This window comes from Branchiostoma lanceolatum, chromosome 2 (assembly GCF_035083965.1).
Source record: "Branchiostoma lanceolatum isolate klBraLanc5 chromosome 2, klBraLanc5.hap2, whole genome shotgun sequence".
In the NCBI taxonomy this organism is placed as follows: Eukaryota; Metazoa; Chordata; class Leptocardii; order Amphioxiformes; family Branchiostomatidae; genus Branchiostoma; species Branchiostoma lanceolatum.
In genome coordinates, this window is record NC_089723.1 from 25,800,527 (window position 1) to 25,818,904 (window position 18,378).

Here is an 18,378-nt window from a genome sequence, read left to right on the forward strand (position 1 = left end):
GTACCGTTGCAGACACGGAGACAGTCGAACTGTCTTGCCCCTTTCTGCCTTATTTGTCAACCTGTCTTTCGTCTACAGTATCTCACGACGACAGAACGGCTTCTGAAGCTATCTCCCGCCAAACGTTTGTAGGGACACACTGCTGGGGTATTTCAGGGCGACTGACGTATTCGGGTCACCTGAATAAGGTCTGTGCACACACTTGGAAAGGAGTATAAAACCCCGGCCTTTTCAGGGCATGGATCCATGCGTGTCTCAATAGTTCAACACTTCTATGGTCTCCCATGTCTGCTAGTACCAAGGCTGTATTTTGAGGGCATTTAAGGCCTATCTTTTCAGACGGCTGTCTTTCAGCGGCCTTGTCTGCATGGCCCCGAGCCAAGTCTGACGGCTCGCCCTTTCCCAGACAAGTACATACTTGCTGCCTGGCAGAGACACCTTTTAGTGCACGAAACGTACCGGTGTCTCGACAGGAACCTTCTTTCATACTGCACTCTCCACTGAGACAAACGTATGTAATGGTGTGTGGGCAATATGGCTTCTGCCAGCTGTGGGTAGGGATAAACCTGAAAGGAAACGTTTGTGCACTGTTGATGTGCTCGGTATGGTCACTGACAAGAGGCTTGAATATATATCATGTGTCAAGTTCTCGGGTGCCGCCCACCACAAACTACGCAGGTCAGCATAGCCCTTCGTCCATCGTTGAAACAAGACCGCTGGGGCCATTGTGTCCTGGAACAATAGAAAAGCAAGGCGCAGCAAGAGCACTGTTAAGGTTTACAAGTTGAACAGAACAAGTCACCAGGTTACACTCCTGCACCTGCCGCAGGCCCTTCCTGTTTTTCAATCCCCAATCCACTTCCCATTGTTCTCGTCCTGAAGTAGGGTTTAAAGAAAGGGAGGACTCATAGATAGAGAATGTCAATATTTGCCCAATATTTTGAAGGACGAGATGCTCTGACAACGTTGCGGTGGGACTGAAGAAAGGCCGGGGTAAAATTTAGCTCAAACCGGAAGTGAGTTCGTGTCCGCACTTTTGTCCAGACGACCAAGCAAATGTCGGCCATGACGTCAGCGGTCAGAAATGTCCTGTGAAGTTTTGTTCCTAATGACATGGTTTGGAGAACGGATTTTCTGGGGATTCACGTGGCGAGGTGCCTAATTGCATGATCCTGTTTCACAGCGATGGAACCTCTATTCCTTCGCCCCGCTGGTTCTCAATTTGGGTCTTTAGTCAAGTCCAGACATGTACATTTTTACGTCTCGGCCTTCTCTGTCAGACAATGTTATTCCTTTTCTTATGGACTTATCTTTGAATCTCTAATTGGTTTGTTTAAGCTTTCTTGTGTGTCTCTTTTGTTTGCCTTTAGTGACGTCTTTCGTGACTATCCTACGTTCATCCCCCCTGTCGTCACTTGTGTCAAGTCTTTTTCTTTCACTCTAATCAAACAGCTTCATCCTTTGTTCACCGGACAAGAAAAATGGGCTCTGATTCCAGACAAGAGTCAAGACCCATACGTCTCACTGTGAAACCTTTAAGGTAACGCTAATGCAAAGGGACGTGGCAATCGCATTTTGATTGGTCTATAAATCTCTCCAATAAGACCGGTATCAGACTAAACGGGTTACATTCATTTAAAGCTCGAGACTTGCAGGGCACCCTTTAATAGTTTAGCCACAAACAGCCGTCTGCAGCGTTAAAGTCAGACAGTTCAGAACCGGCGGGGCACGCCACGTGGTTCCAATATGTCAGCACCGCCGTGCAACCTATACAGCTTATCTGGGCAAGACATCTTTCCTCTCAGCTGCGCCTGTCAAGACCCCGGCTGCCCTCCTTCCACCTCTCGTGCAATATCCCTGGTTAGGGTAACATAGTTTAACACCAACCGGACGGGACAGGGGCAAATCAGAGGGAAAGGGTCTGGTGCAACGATAGAAATGTTGTGATTAAAAGCTACTGAAGCGCTGGAACAACAATATAACATTCAGAAGTGATTGTGATGATTACATATCACACCTATCTTATGACAACACGCAGTTTTATCCTATATTCGTCGGAATGGGGACACTGAGAACACTTGCCATCTGCCACCTCAGCACTTTTCAGCAGCGCCTCTCGCTCGCTATCGTGCCAAAACCATCCTTTATCAGGCTCGGTGGTGCATGCCTCTCTTAGGACACGAGTCTGGGAACGGTGCAATCAGATAAAAACGTTCTCATCCTTGTTTACAAAACACTGTTTTTTGATGTACCCAAACCGAAGTACAAGTGATGTGGTTCCCCATTACAATTTTCCTGGTTGTTATCTACCTATGACAAGTTGCCTGTAAAGCATATCTAGACTGCCGCTAAAAGAACAGTAGCAAGTCGTCAACAAAACATGGGCCAAAGGCCGTCGCGACCAGCTAGCTCCTAAAATATATCATTTACACATCGGCCAGTCGGGAGCTGAAGTGACGAACATTTACTGCTATGAACAACTGATGAAGTACAGGTACTTCCACCGAGCCATGACAGCTAGAAACCATCTTTTAGAGCAACTGTAGGGCGCCTAAAAATTCATTAAATTCTCTATTGATTCTCTATTGAGCTAGGCAAGAAGGAGACAGAGATATTATATTTGAAACACTACTTTCGGTCGTTGATTGCATTATCCAGACGACCTGAGCGATGGAGGGTGATTGACAGGTACTGACTGCGCGTGTCGCGGACCGGCAGGTTACCAGACATAGCTACCGGCACCTGTCGTCTCAGTTGCCAGGTAGTGCCCAGCTTAGTCAGGGACGGTTCATGTCTACTTAAAGGGAGATTAGCTTGTCTTCAAACACTTCTGACAAGCGGAAATCCGTACTTTCTTTGGTGGTAGATACTTGGGGCGTTGTGAGTCAGCCTGAACGGTGTCCTTAGAGAACGAGCCGTTCTTTATCAGCTCACCCCCTGAGATATAAAGGAATAGCCCGAATACTTAGGAGTGATTTGCCGAGGTCTGAAGTGCCTGTAATTTGTCGGCCTGTCGAAATCTCCGCGCCATGGAAATTTATGAGCCCATGTCGGCGAATTACTTTCTGAGCTTTACAGTGTGTCTCATTAACGTTGTCCAAACTGTTGTACGGCAGTGCCCAGAGAAGTGAGAGCCAATACATCATCAAGTACGTTGCGAAAGGCAATTTGGCATGAGCGCGCGGTCGGATATTATCTGTTGTCATAATAATCTGCACGGCGACTGCTGCCAAATTGATGAAGTTTGTGTAAGCCTTTTCGAGACTTCAATCCAAAACTGAGCTGCCTGATGCACCCAGACACGTAGAGATGCACGTAAAGTTTCCAGTGACAAACAGAAAGGTAAAGCTTACCGACTAACTACCCTCCCACCTGTTCACATCAAAAACTGTATCGTCGGAAAGATTGGAGATTACTCGAGGCGGAATTGATTTAGACAAATGATGAACAAGGCCTTTGTAAGCGCGATTAGACGTCGGTAGTTAGTAGAGGCGCTAACACGGTGATTCTACCTTAAGGTCGTTCTTAAGTCCCTCCCCTTCCGGCGGGACATATATATACAGGAGAGAGCTCGAAGTACTTGGTGAGAGATTATGCTCGAGAGATTATGTTCAAGAGGCTTCTCAATGATAAATGTTAGAGGAGACCAAATTGCAACTAGAGGCAGTGATAATGTAGCAGAGAAAGGGCTCGAAGATGACGAAGACCTCACAATGAAGGTAGTCCTACGTACATCTGATGCACTTAGCGTACCATCGTCGTCACTCGTACGCGTATCGTACTCAGGTTTGACTGTCTAGAACAACACATGACGGAGACGTCATCTTTGTACCAAGGATAAAACTTGTGTGTGTACGTAGTGACCTTTATGTTGAGGTGTTATTGGCCTAGTCTCCAAGCAGATCCAACGGTTGCGAAGACCGTATCCAACTGGCAGAAGAAATTTTTATTGCAACTTGCAGTAAATATTTCTTCTGACCATGACTTCAGCGTCAGAAGGACGGCACGAGCTCGGTTGTATTTCACGGCATGGGTGAAACAATGATAAGTTGATATTTCCATAGTTTTGTTTATAATCTCCGCGAAACCTCCGTGAGGGAGGTATTGTTTTCGACTTGTTTGTCTGTTTGTCTTGGTGTGTGTGCAAGTTTGTCCCCTGGCCCGGCGGCGGTATATATGGTGTAACTGGAGACTTGTTGAATATTTCAAGGTTCGTAGTATAAATGTAACTCATAGTATAGTATAAATGTAACTCATGTCTGATCAGTCTCATGGATTATATATGTAGGATCAAGGAGTTCTTATCCTTCTTGATATGATCTATCTTCAGTGTGCATTATACATAAGACAAGGGCGAATATGATGGATTAAGCCTTACTTTCTGTAACTCTTTCAAAATCATATCATAAAGTTTCTGAAAACTGATCATAGACTAATGACTCAATAAGATCACCTGAAAGTGTTTTCCTATCATATGGTGATGACCTATTGTCTTTAAGAAGATTACTGAGGAGTCCTGAACGATTGTATCGTGGACAATAGTCGGAATGTCTCATCTCCAGAAATCTGGGATGACCCCGGCGGACCCGTGAGGATTACGGAATAGGCTTTGCGAACATCGAATATTTGAATTCCGATGAAAATTGGACACTCGGGGAGGAGGTCCTGAACCGTCAATCGAAGTAAAGTAAATCAGAGATGCCATTAGCCGAAGTGTCGCACTCGATCACATTCTCCGGGTCAGGGGTTACGGCCAGGCGATCTCCAAATCGCCTTAGCCACGCGAACAATCACTCACTCTTTCACTCCTTCTGGTCGAGACACTCCCCGTAAGTTTCTAGATTGGTTCCTTGGAAAACTTTTGACAATTGCAAGATTGCGTGATAACGTCTTTGTTGTGCCATGTGTGGATTAGTGGAGGTTTAGCGAGGTGAGTCTAGCAGGCTTGCGAAGGGCTTAGGGAAGAGGGAACCTCGCACCAGCTTCCGTACAATAGTAACAAAGAAGACATGAGAGACTTTGGTGACAAACCTCCGTAGTTGCCAAGGGCACCTGTCCAATAAAAAGCTCGTGGTGAATGTCTGTTTTCCCCTCCTTTTGTTACTACTCTATTACACAATATTTTGCTGCATTGCACCTCGTCGCATTCTAGTCTTTCCATTTGCTGGCATTGCCAAATCATATTTGTCGACTTATGAGACAAAATCTTGAGTCTTGGCGATATGATTAAAACTCTCACGTATTTATTACGGTTGAAAAAGACTTGTAAATATTGTAAATGTGGATTATTAAGTGGAATGTGCCTATATGTAGGATAGCTATAGGGGTAAAAAAATTAGTTGGTGTAATTTCGCTTTCTCCTCCCTCAATCATGTTTGGTCCTCAACGTCCCCAACTTCCTTGATCCGCTCATAATTGCTGCGACAATGTTTGTCTAGCATTTTGGACAGACGAAAAATTTACGCGCCTTTGTGTAGGTCTACTACCAACTTCATCTATCCTGCAAACCGCGACGTTATATCTCAACACTGACGGTTAATGAGTAGCTTAACCCCGTCTAAACTTTCATTTCCTGCCTCGATTAGAATTGTTTTTGTTTTTTTTTCGTCCTGAATGTGTATAATTGAAACAACCGGAGCCGAATCTATCATCTACAAACACTTCCATTCAAACTTCTCGCAGACAGTTGATTAAATCGTCTGATTGAAAAGACAGATTAAATAACTCGATCGATAGCAGTTGAAAAGTTCATTCCTGCCGATGTCATCAAAAAAGTCATCTCCTGCTCCAGTTATTACTGATTTTCGATTGTGTCGAAATTACGCTTTCGGTTATAATACCATTTTCTTAAAGTTCAGGTCAGACGTAAATCAAGTTATTGTCATAAATATGACATAATTCACGACATAAGACAGGTCTCCGTGATTGAAAATTGGTAGCTGTAAGAGAGCCTTTCCTTTGACACTAGAAGGGCAAACTGTTGATTTGAAAACTTTCATTGAGTCCTGTTTGGAACCCTTCGTGCACCCGTTGTAAGAGGTTGAAGATGGCTTTAAAGATGTCTATCTCTCGACGCATCTAATTTGGTCATTTTATAGACCCAGACTGGCGATTGATTTCTTGGTAATTTAGAGCGCCGAAGTACCCAACGGCAGAGTCTGTACTAGAAACGAAGACACCAATGATTAAAAACAACACAAATGAAGATTTTCAATCACGCCACTAGCCCCCCTACTCCCCCCCCCCCATCTCTTAACCACGGATAGAACATTTTCACCATCACGTTAATCTCCAAGCAGATCTATATATATAGGTTGCATAAAGACCGTATCAAACTGGCAGAGGAAGTACGTTTCATTGCATTACAAGCTCCTTCTTCCAGTTGGATACGGTCTTTGTAATCCATTGGGTCTGGTTGGAGACTACCATCACGTATCACCATCCTTCGCTGCAGTCACGAGTATTTGACGGCAGCAATTTATTCTGTAACGATCTTAAATCACCATTTTATGCTGGCAGCCCCGCCCCAATTTCTTCGGTTTCACGCTGATAAGAGTGATACAAACATGCATTTTGATACACCTCCACATGTGGAGCTTTAATTCAAATACTTCTTGTCTGAAGTATTTTGTCGCTCGACTGGTCTGCCCCTGCTTGTTGTATGCTGGATTGTCCCTGAGCTTGGGAACGCTTAGCAACAGTGGCTATTTTTACACCACGAACGCGTCACTCACCACTTCAGCTACCAGCTGATGCGCGCCCGAAGCATGACGGGACACCCCTCATCCCTCTAATGAAGGGGGGCGGGCGTACCGTTGCTTTTTGGGTCACCTGAGACTGTATGATATACATGTACCTGGCTGGGACCTGTTTCCATGGATACGTGAAAGAGGCTCTTGTCTTATGGCGGTTGTGATAGCTTTCGATATGTATACGTCAAGTTACTTGATATACTTGACCACAAGCATCATAAATGCCATACCTTTGAAAGTTTCTGCTTTCACGTTGTTTCAGACTTGTTAAACTTAAAATAAAGGCCTTAAGCGTGTTTGTAAAGCAAAGGTATTCTATTCCCGCATACATATTCAATGATAAACCATTTAAAACAATCATGTATAGAAAGTTTCAAATAGTTTCAATGCCTTTCCTCGTGCACAAGCATAATTCACATAACTACGTCGAGACTATCCACATTGTAGCTCTTTTATGGAGCCAACACGGAAATCCACGAAACTTTTTTTACTGTATACAGGGACTTTGGTAACTTGAAGAAAATTGAGCTACACAGAACACATCGTCATTGCCATTCCCCATCTCTTCCTCATATTCTTATGATCTCTTATGAGCCAACTGAACACCTGGCATAGATTACTAGTAATGTAAAACCAATCTTGTTTGTCGAGTTAGTAGGCTATTCGTCTATGATGGTGGCATGATGGTGGTATACACATGCAGCACTGCATCATAAACTTCACACGCACATTTCCTCACACTCCGCTACAGCCGTGATGAGGTGTGAATGATGACCAGAGCAGCCCTGTCCTAGTTTTCTTTCTCCGGGATCAAAGCTGTATAATAGGACATAGGAAAGGGCACTCGATGTTATCACTATACTGTCTGGCCTTCCCTCCTCTACCTCCACCTGCCCTGAGTGGGAAATGGAGGGGTGTGGGGTGTGGGGGGTACCCTTACCTGATCCGATCTGGGTTTGGGGCAGGTGGGGGTAGGACTCCAATGAATGACTAGACTGTATGAAAGTAGGTTATAGGAATATACTCCCTTGATAGGAGACGTCAGTCAGACGGGAACCGGCAGGGAACCGTCTGTTTTTGCTCTCATCTCTTTTCTATTGGGGTCAATAGGTCAGAGCTGTGTCTATGGTCAGAGTAGCATCTACTTCCACGGGACACATTGAAAAAGAAAGTTCCCCTTTGTTCAGCTTGTGATCTAGACCATTTCAGAACATTTTAGATACAGTAGCAGAATCACGTTAGATGGAATACAACAGGTTTAATAACAGAGCACAAACTTTTGGACTATTGAAAGGCAAAATAGTAAAGGGGAACATATGCGTCAGAGCCCCACCCCACCCCTTCATAAAAGTAGTCGTCCTAACTTCTTGCTCCCTTGACTCATACAAAGAGAACAGGACCGGTCTCCATGGCAGGGCTACGATTCGCCGAGCTATGTAGGGTCTGTTGATGAGTACATCTGAGTCAGCGGCTGGCTTTGTGAGAGGGATGGGTCACAACAGGTGGGTCCTTCTGTCACAAAGGGCAGCAATGACTAAGCTGGAGAAGAGTGCTGGAGCAAATGACCAGTGGGCATTGTTTTCTTCATAACAGGCTTTGGGAGCTGGTCTTTTAGACAGTGGGCGTGCGATACTGAACAGCTAACCTGGCTGACTGTTACTACGGCCTACGCAGGCCAGTTCCTGGGCCAACGTCAAAAAAACAAACTAATCAGGATGTTACGATTTTCTACCCCAAACATCTGCTTGGAGATCACAATATGCTCCCCTTTGAAACTCATGTCTGCCTCTCTGAGAGTTTCATCACGAAAGCTATGGCAGGCCTTATATATAGGCTATAGGCATCTTGATACAGTACTTGTCAAATTGTTTTGGATTCCTTAGATGTGGACACGGTTGATTTGATAAAATATTATAATGGGATTTGCATTTGCCATTCATTATTTGTATGTAGTTACTTATTAGAGACACAATAAAAGCTTCATCCATCCATTCATTGTTCATTCGGTCCATCCACCCTTTCAGTACGCAGAAATGAACAAGGTTCACAAATATAGGTACAATGCACATCTCATTTATTTACCAATATAAATTTGATCATACAAATTCGTACAGAACGATTCCCGGAAAGAGGTAATCGATGATATTGTTCCATCATATTTGGTCAATAAAACCCTGAACGATACAAAATACAATTCTGTTGTGGTCACAGCCAATCCTGAAAAGTATAACTTAATACCAGAGAACAAAGGAACCTATGTGGGTGCACAGGCAAACATATTATGTGGTAAACATATTTAAATAAGCATTAAATAACACACAGCATAAGTTAAATATAAGGTCATCTGTAGCCATTAACATCAGTTTCCGTTAAATAGGCAACATTCAAACTACTAAATCTAGAACATGATTAAGGCTACAATGTTAAGTACAAGATGTGGTCTACTGGTCAATCAAGAGATCTCTACTGAAGATATCAATATCATACAATCCTGATCCCTTCGGCAAAAGTCCATCCTGTCATCCTTTCAATGTCTCTTTCTGTGCTTTCCAATCAACAGAAACCACTTTTTGGTCAAAACTGAAGAAAAACATTGTTGTCTACATCAAGTGTGTGCCCTACTCTCATTTGGTCAAACTCATCTTGTTCGGAAACAGCTGATTGGTTGGAAAGTTTAGGTTCTCAACCAATTGGACACAAACATTTTCAACCAATCGGAAACAGGGATTGCATGACTGGTCGGAAGTATGGCAAAAACTGCTGCAAGGTCTTCAGGAGGGGAAGCCTGCAGTGTTTGAAGTCTTGACACCCTCCACCACTTACCCCATATACTGTATATGAAAAACAAACCATTGCATAGTTCATCGTCACAGAGAACACAGCTTAAAAACTCTTTTTTCCACAGATAGACACATTCATTGGCAACCGACAATGTCCAGGCTTAAACACTGCATGTGGCAACACAACATGCTCTCGCACGCATTCTTCTTATTCCCCTTCAACTACTGAAGCCTGCTATGAGGTCAAGTGGTATTTACGTCAATGGCAATCAAGCACTGAGCACCCTTCTCAACTCCGTCCAGCGGGAAAGAATTTTTTCCTAACTTCTCAACATTTAAGTACTGTTGCACATGACATGACATGAAATAAATAAACTCTTGCAGCATTAATGTATATGGAAATAGAGTCTGTGAAGAAAAGTGGCATTCCACTGTTTCATTTCTAAAAAAAGCTTTGAATATGAAAATCATACAACTAATTCCTGTCCTCCCCAGGCTTGTGTGTTGAAGAGGGAATAATCATCAACAGTCTGTTACACAGGATAGATAATGGCTGACCTTCTATCTCAAATTTCAGCTCAATCTTCACAAACAAAAACAACAAAAACATATGTTCTGGTTACTATACAGACAAGGAACCTGCCCTCTCTTCTCTCAACAAACTTCACTCTTTACTCAAGTTAGCAATGACAGTCACTATCAGTCTTCCTGACTCCTCGTCCTACATTGCCAGGGTTGTTACATGCCGGTCTTTAAAACTCGCTCACCCAACCAGTGGTGTGCCGACGGACATGCAACATCTACAGCAACTTTGGACAAGAGATATATCCTCTCCTGTATAGGCAACTCTACACTGATGCCAATGATATGATTCAACTATTGGTAATCACAAAGGACACCTCTTTCACCATGAGGATAAAATACTGTCTTCATCTTTTAAGTTCAAGAACATCTGAATCATACTCAATCCTCCGGATGGAACAAAATGTCATAGTGGAGACAGTTCTGACTCCACATGGTGGAAACAGTAGTGGCTCCACATGAAAAGGTAAAACAAGTTGGTTGGTTTGGCAATTGTTTGGCAAACAACAAAGCAGGAAGAAAACTAGCAGAATCAGAGGTGCCCTTAAAAATACAAGACACAGAGAACAACACCGAAGCAGCAGCCACTGTTTTGGGGAGGGGTTTTCCGACACCTAACTTCTCCAAGGAGTTTTGGCTCCCTTGTCACTAAAAAGTGCAAACCTTTATAATCAAATCTTTAAAGTATACCTTTTTACTCCCCAAATCAGTGGCCCTACAACATGTTATACACAACATAGCTCAGAAGCTAGACCTTACTACACTGTGGTTATATAATAATGTCAATTCTGGCTCATCACTGAGAGAGATATTTTTTTTACAAAGACAACTACTTCATACTCTTCACTGGTGAGACAAGCTAGTACAAGTTATATCCAACAATGTGCAAGTGTTATGACACAAAGGAATGGAAGGCCTCTGGTTAAATACAATATCATAAAGGCAACTCTACACAGTAACATTACAGTACAATGACCAGGTTACTTTGAGTTCAAACAGCAACGGTTATTACTGGTTTAAATCTAAGTCAGCAACAGCCAAACATCTAGCACAGAACAGCAAAGGGCTATTATAGCCAAAGGGCATAATAACAAAGCTTTCACATTGATTAACAGTAGAAAAATAGACAGCACTTCAACAAGTGACAAACCCAGCAATGCACCATAATGGCACAACAAGACACAGATGCGCACAGCTAACTTGCCTACACTTTTCACCACTTTTGGCAATTGAGTAGAAATAGTACAAAACTTTTCCATAAGAAAAATGTGGTACTAACACATACTGTCATCTGTCTCAAGTAACACGACAATTTGCGTAATTGAGAGATTATTTCGAACATGTACAGGTATGGTGGAGGACCACGCCTTTCCACCGTCAATCAAATGTCTCAATAACACTTCTTCTACACTGATCTTTCAAATTCCTCACAAAAAAGTTTGCCGTTGTACCAGTTGGTGCCTTATCAAGAGTATAGCAGAGAACAGTGCTAGTAAATTTTGTTGGTACCAGAGGAATGTTCTCAGATGAGACCAGAACAAGTGAATGCAGTTGCCGTGACAACTGTGAGACTATCGGCCTGAGGTAGGGTCAGATAGTAGAAAGGACAGTTCAAATCAAGGCAATTCTGAACGGGAAGGCATCGTGACTGGGATGTTACGTTTGTTACTTCCTACGTTTTTAAACTTGCCACCTGGCTGACAGCTCAGAGTCTGGCTCAAGTGCCAGACTGCCGCAACCGGCAAACAGTCATTTCTTTTCCAGATGCTTTGTCAGTGTAACTTAACATCTTTCAAGTCCATTGTAACAGCCAGCCAGCTGTGAGCTGGTGTCGTTATCAGTCCTATACGGCGCTGATGTTCAAGGAGAGGTGGGCGCGCTGAGCGGACTGGATGCGGGAGACAGGCTGTAGTCCTCACTCGCTGACCCAGTGGACGCCGCCGAAGACATGGGGTTGCTACGGCGATGGTCCGGTTTCTTGATCATCCCCGGCTGGAAGTTGGGGTGCCGCCGGGCGTGCTTCATCAGGTGGTCGCTGCGCATGAACCGCTTGTCGCAGATCGGGCAGGAGAACCGCTTCTCGCCGGTGTGGGTGCGGAAGTGGCGTGCCAGCTCGTCGGACCGTGCAAACTTCTTGAAGCAGTCAGGCCATGTGCATGGGAATGGTCTCTCACCTGTAACATATAGAATAAAAACATTTTGTTAAAACCAATCAGTTCTTTGTCATATCTATTGAATGTAAAGTAAAGTTAGCCATTCAGTCTACACAGAACATAATTAAATCACTGTAAGTTTAGACTAATACAGCATAAAGATGTCTACCATTATTGATTTTAAGTAACCGGTCCTGAGAGGATGGGGTTATTAGGGCATTTCTAACACACTCAATGCATCCCAATCTCATTAAGATAACTATCAAGTGATACCAGAGATAAGAACACGCAATTAGCTTTTAGTACAAGGGGCTATGTTAGGATGTAACTATTTGTAAAACCATTATTTGATGTTAATAGGGGAGACCTTTGGCAAAGTGATACCCTCATAGCGCTGCACTATTAGAACACACTTGACTACTCCAAGTAGCAAACCCTAGTATGCACTTTCCAAATCAGGAGAATCTTTGCTTGTTAGGAACAAAATGTGAAAGATCATACATGTATAACACATTTGCTGTCAATGTCTTCCCAAAAATATGATGGACTTCCATCTGATATTTCACGGGGAGATGCTCACCATTAAAGTGGATGCTGAAACCCTATGCCAGATAATCATCAAACAAAGGTCCCTAGGGATCTACCCAGACTAGCTACTGGCTCATACAATTTCAATCTCAACAGAGAGAGGTGCTACTGCTAGTCTGTTGAAGATTGGTATAAGGGAACTGCAAGAACACAAAGGGAATCCAAAAAGAACATCATTCTTTCCAACAGCTGGCAAAGGCAAGCAATAGTGAATGCGTGGCAGATTCTAGTGTATTAAATGCACCTCAATCAGTCATGGACTGACAGCCAAACAACAAAATATTTGAGGAGTGCTCTGTCAATGTCGATGCTGTAAGAAAGCAAGCAAGAGGGGCGGCACGACCCATGCAAAAGTTTGCAAGCTGTTTTATCTCTTCTTGAGTCCACAACTTCAACAGTAAACTTTGGTCACACTTTACAGAGACAGTTTTGTTATGTCCAGAGACAAGCGAATGATTAGATTACAATATGGACACTTTGCTGTGTGTTACAGTCCACAAGAATCATAATATCAAAACATAAGAAAACAGTGGGATCCAAACAGATTACAATGCCGCCAAAGCTGAAAAGTTTTCAATTTAATTAAAATATTTTTCTATGGGCACTTTTCCTTTCACTTTCCTTTAGACGGGGTTTTTAACAAAGCATCTGTTTTGGTTGGTGGGTCTTTGCCACACCCCTTATGTTCTTCCATCTGTCCCTATGTCAGCAACAACTCTTCTGTTTACAGAGGCTGTCCTCCTTGCCATGTTTTATATGTAGAAAGGGGAAAATACATGTAGATGGCATCAGCGGTCCATATATTACCCCTGGGTCAGAGGGCACTGGGCAAGGTCAACCCAAGGGCCCGTTTACTAAATGTCTGGGGCAAGTCCCATCTACAATTCTATTAAAGCCCAGAGCAGCCCTACACATGCAAGAGCACAGAGACACCAACAGCAGAACTATGATTTGCTATCATTGATTGACCTGCTTTCTGGAGCACCAGCTTCCATCAAGGAGAAACTATTTACGATCAATAGTAGGTGCTGGTATGGCGTGACCTCGCCCCTGCCTCTTTATTTCCATTCCACCATGGACTGGTCCGGTTGTGCAGGTGTTAAAAAGCTGTGCCGTTAGAAACAGGATCAGTCATTTGGGTTAAAAGTGTGCCAAGGCCATAGTTAATCGGGGGTCTGACCAAATGACCTCCGCCGGGTCCATACACAAAGCCAGAGTTGTGTCTGAGGCTGGATGTCCAGCTGCCAGACAGGACAGACTGTCTGAGACCATGCCAGTGTCAATGGTACCACTAAATCAGGGGGATCTACATTTCAAAGGCAGGCATGTCAGGTTTCTGACAGGGTACATGCAGCTGGACTGGTTCACACCCCCTGTAGACTTCCTCCTCCCAAACCTGGGAGACTTCCTCACCAAGCGTCACCTCATCCATACCAAAGCTGCCATGACTGGATGCAACAGTCATCACAAAAATGAGAAATATTGCGGCAGGGGTGAGTATCCCAGACAGCGGCCATTGCTAGTCACTGCCCCGCCCCTCTGTCTGACTGGGGCACTACTCAGCCCTCCAGTGACTAATTCTTATAATCAAAGCAGGCACCAGAAAAATTACAGGGCCAGACACAGCTCCTTCTCATGAAATCCTTCTTGGGCTGTTTTGCCTGGAAATATGGATATTGACAGTTGCATTGAAGTGTGAAAGGAAAGCTCTCAGGTGCATTTGGAAGCCCCCAGTCGGCCACACCCCCAGACAGGCTGTGTTTACTGTAGGTAATGCCAGAAATGGGCTCCATGTGGGCAATGGAAGGGATCCTCCTTCATTTACACCCATATAAGGTAGGGGTGCCTTTCGGATACCAAACTCTTCCCAACACAACCACTCATCAACATCCATCACTGTGGAGACTACATACAAGTATATAAACTAACTGTCTAAGAATGATGGCTGCCATATCTATCATTCATCTCCTGAGATTACTATTTCCTAAAGTAAGATTCCTAAGTGTTTCCTTGGAAAGTGCACAACTACTACTGCATCATCAATCATAAAACTCCATCATAATGATAAATGAATATGCCTGGTAGTATGTTGTGACAGAAATTCCCAGTGAGGATATGAGCCATTCTCTTATTGTGGAATGATGTCATTGGCTAAGTTCAGGCTCTAAAAAAGGCTGGTTGGTAGAGCCTTGCTGAGGTAAGAGCACACACAGATGTCTTTGTGTCCAAGAGAGAGAAAGGTGATTGAGTTTTAAGACCCTGCCAGGTGCCTGTCTGGACCTTCCTGGCACCTCTGACACCAGACTTCATGCTTGAAGAGTGCTGAAAAGATGCAGCCCAGCACACATGCCCTCTTCACAAAGATTCTGCAATTAATGCAAATGACATGGAAATAGGTCATCAGGATGGAGGGGGTGCCAGCCTCCCTACCCCCCCTTGTGGTGGAGGAGAATGGGCCGGCCCTGGTAGTCAGCCGCTGTTGCTAGGCAGATTTCCACAGGCACCTCTTTTCCACGAGCAGCAACTGCATTCAAAATCGATGGTGAGGAACTGCCTGATTTCAGAGACATGACCTAGATGTGGGACTACTGTACACATGAGCCTCCATAAGCCAACTGTCCTGCAACATGATACACCAATATTAGGTTCAGCCTCTACCAAGGACAAAATAGCCAGACTTGTTGCACAAGAGCGCACCTCATGTAAGGGCAAGGCCATTCCTGATGGTCAAATGAGCTCAAATTGGCAAATGGCCAAACCCTTTCCATTCCAAACAATCATCACAAACCAACATGGCAACCTTGACAACTCAACCAAACCAAATGGGGGGAAAAGACAGTTGCTTCAAAACTTTCCACTTTAAATTCTTTTACATATTCTGCATGTACTTTGCACATTAAGAGGTGTGAAAGGCCATTGTTGTCAGGAAAGCCGAGGGGGTCTTCTGAAGAAGAACAAGCTATCAAAGACAATGCAACCAAAAGATGTATGGGGATTTCCAATGAAAGTTCCCACAGACCAGAACAAAAGTGATTCCCATGTGTGGACGGTCCCCAAGGAGGCAAACAGTTAATGAATGTGCCCCTCCCACTTGGACAAGTACAGGAGTCCTAAATGCCAACAGGGCAATACACTAGTCTCCAACCAGACCCAATAGATTGCAAAGACCGTATCCAACTGGAAGAAGGAGCTTATAGTGCAATCTAAGGGTTGGCTATGAAAACTCCTTCTGCCTGTTGGATACGGTCTTTGCCAACCCGTAGGTCTGCTTGGAGACTACAATACACTACATATCTGGACAAGCCCCTCAGTGACTGCTTCAAAGGCATGCGGAATACATAATCAAGTCCTTCCTGTGATATGCAGCGGCAGCTTTATCAGACTTTTTGCACGTTCTCACCATGCAAATCACTTTCATCAGGTAACTGACAACGATCCCGTACGCCCCCTAGCCTGCGCGAACGGAAGGGGAACTGTATGACTGGAGGGTAGCTGCTGCCAAAGTTGCACAAATGGTGGCACTGATTACATTCAGCGGGGTCAAATATTGACAGGGGAGTTACCTTTACTCACGAACTGCTACCAACAGCCTGAGGGGGCGATGTCGCAATCCGCCCGGCGAGCGGCATTGTTTGGCGTCAGAGTCAACAATGGGCGTTTCCCTGGGCACCCCTCCCACACACGTAAACGGACTGAGAAATCAACACCCCTACCCCCGGGGAAACCCCCTGAGTAACATCTAAACATGTCCAAACACTATCCTAAAAGTGGTCTTAGATAGGTCCTCTGCAAGACCCAGACAATCATTAATTTTAGTGTGTCTGCCCAGGAAACGTTAAGTGTCTGTGACTGCAAACAGCACAGACAAAGGAAAACACAACCCTGCGCGCCAGATCGTGCGGCCACAAACCATGAAAAAAACCCTCAAACTGCACATAAGAACGGCCACTACTGCTTGTAATCGAACCATCTCAAAATTTTAGCTAAGATCTAAAACATTCCATGCGAAAACTTGAGGTTTGTAGACAAAGAAACGAGTGCGTGAGTCATGATGACAGAAATGGGAGGAGCCCAGAATGATCGATACAACGCAACGTGCCCGTTAGCATTACGAAACACACAAAGGCCTTCCCCACATATATCGGGAAATACGGATTGCGTAGTTGCACTTTCAAGCCAAAGTACGCAGTTACGCAACTTGAAAACACCCTGGCTGTACACAGAATTCCTTATCTAACATATCAGAAATTCGCCACCTTGGTGAAAACAGGAAAATTCAAAATATTCGACGTTTTGTGTGACCACGAGGCCGGCAAGCGCGAGTGGGAGGGGAACACATACTGTAGTATGCCAACTATACATGAATGGTAAACGTTGGTCAAACGTTTCCTTACTACATGGTGGTTAATCGTATCGAAGATCTATGCACGCCTTCGGTGTTTACAAGTAACAGTGAAATCTTGAATGAAACGGACACAAGCGAACGATTTTGCCAGAGCGGTTATAACGTTAGTAACGGACAGGAAACAAAAGAGGCGGGTCAGATCTCAGCCAACAGGCCGGACACCGACAGGTGTGGCCCAAGTACGTACCTGTATGGGTGCGAAGATGCGCCTTGAGATGTGAGGATTTCCCGTAGATCTTGTCACAGCCCTTAAAGGAACACTTGTGCTTCTTGGCGGGCTGTACGCTCATTCCTGGCTTGCGGCCTGCCCTGCGTCCCGCGCCGGGCTTGGTCTTGGTGCCGGTAGGTGTGGTCGACCGCTCGGCGCGATCACGCTTGGCCACTGCACCACGTTTCCCGCTACCCACCCTGCTTCTTTTCGGGCTTGGTTCTCTGGCTGGGGAGGGACTCCTAGCCTTCACAGAGAGATCGAGTGGTGTGGCAGCTTCTTCGAAATGGTGATCGTAGCCGTTAGGAAAGTTCGAAGCCTCTTCTGTCTTTACTTTGGGACTGCAACCATGCTTGTTCCCGAGATCCGCTAGGATGCGCGCCACCATGAACAAAGGGTTGTGTCCGTGGCTGCCTGCTTTGTTGTCGTTCTGAACCAACTCCGTACGATCGGGCTCGATCTTGATCTCTGGCTTGGGAGGCGGCTTGACGATCACAGAGTGAGCCATGGACAGCAAACACTCAGCCGCGAGCGTGGTCTCGTACGAGACACCCGGGTATATCGTGGCCATCCTGTGACGGGGCGTGGAGGTCTTTGTCTCCGACGGCAGTATGAACAGAGGCGTGGCAGCCAGTTTCTCGGCGAATCTACAACGTGCCAAGCGAGAAAACACGGGGGAAACACTGTCGAGGTGTCTCCGATGAATAACCAACTGAGTTCCTTCCTCTACCACGCCACACTTTTGCTGGCGGGAAAATTTTTCGCTGATTTCGAGAAGGTGTCCCGGCATTTGCCGGCACGACTAGCAACGTTGTTTCTTTGTTATGAGCCGTACGCGCCTGGGAACTGCCACAAAAGCCAGGGAGGGGGCGGGGCATGACGTCACTCAACCCCGCTCGCGCCGCTCATT

At 44.9% G+C, this 18,378-nt stretch overlaps 1 protein-coding gene across 1 annotated transcript; it reads right to left on the reverse strand.

Annotated features, from left to right (window-relative positions):
- Positions 1 to 8,809: 8,809 nt before the first annotated feature.
- LOC136428213 (Krueppel-like factor 13) lies at positions 8,810 to 18,312 on the reverse strand. Its single transcript, XM_066417555.1, has 2 exons — positions 17,448 to 18,312; positions 8,810 to 12,288 (listed from the first exon to the last, which is right to left on the reverse strand). Exons 1-2 carry the CDS (start codon positions 18,256 to 18,258, stop codon positions 11,975 to 11,977), a joined length of 1,125 nt encoding a protein of 374 aa, XP_066273652.1. The 5' UTR covers positions 18,259 to 18,312; the 3' UTR covers positions 8,810 to 11,974.
- Positions 18,313 to 18,378: the final 66 nt, after the last annotated feature.

Bases quoted from the DNA above. Each gene is read 5' to 3' on its own strand.
- LOC136428213 (XM_066417555.1), bottom strand. From the start codon at position 18,258: ATGCCGGGACACCTTCTCGAAATCAGCGAAAAATTTTCCCGCCAGCAA. The intron at 12,289-17,447 runs GTACGTACTTGG...TATATGTTACAG, and splicing joins GCATCTTCGCACCCATACAG to GTGAGAGACCATTCCCATGC.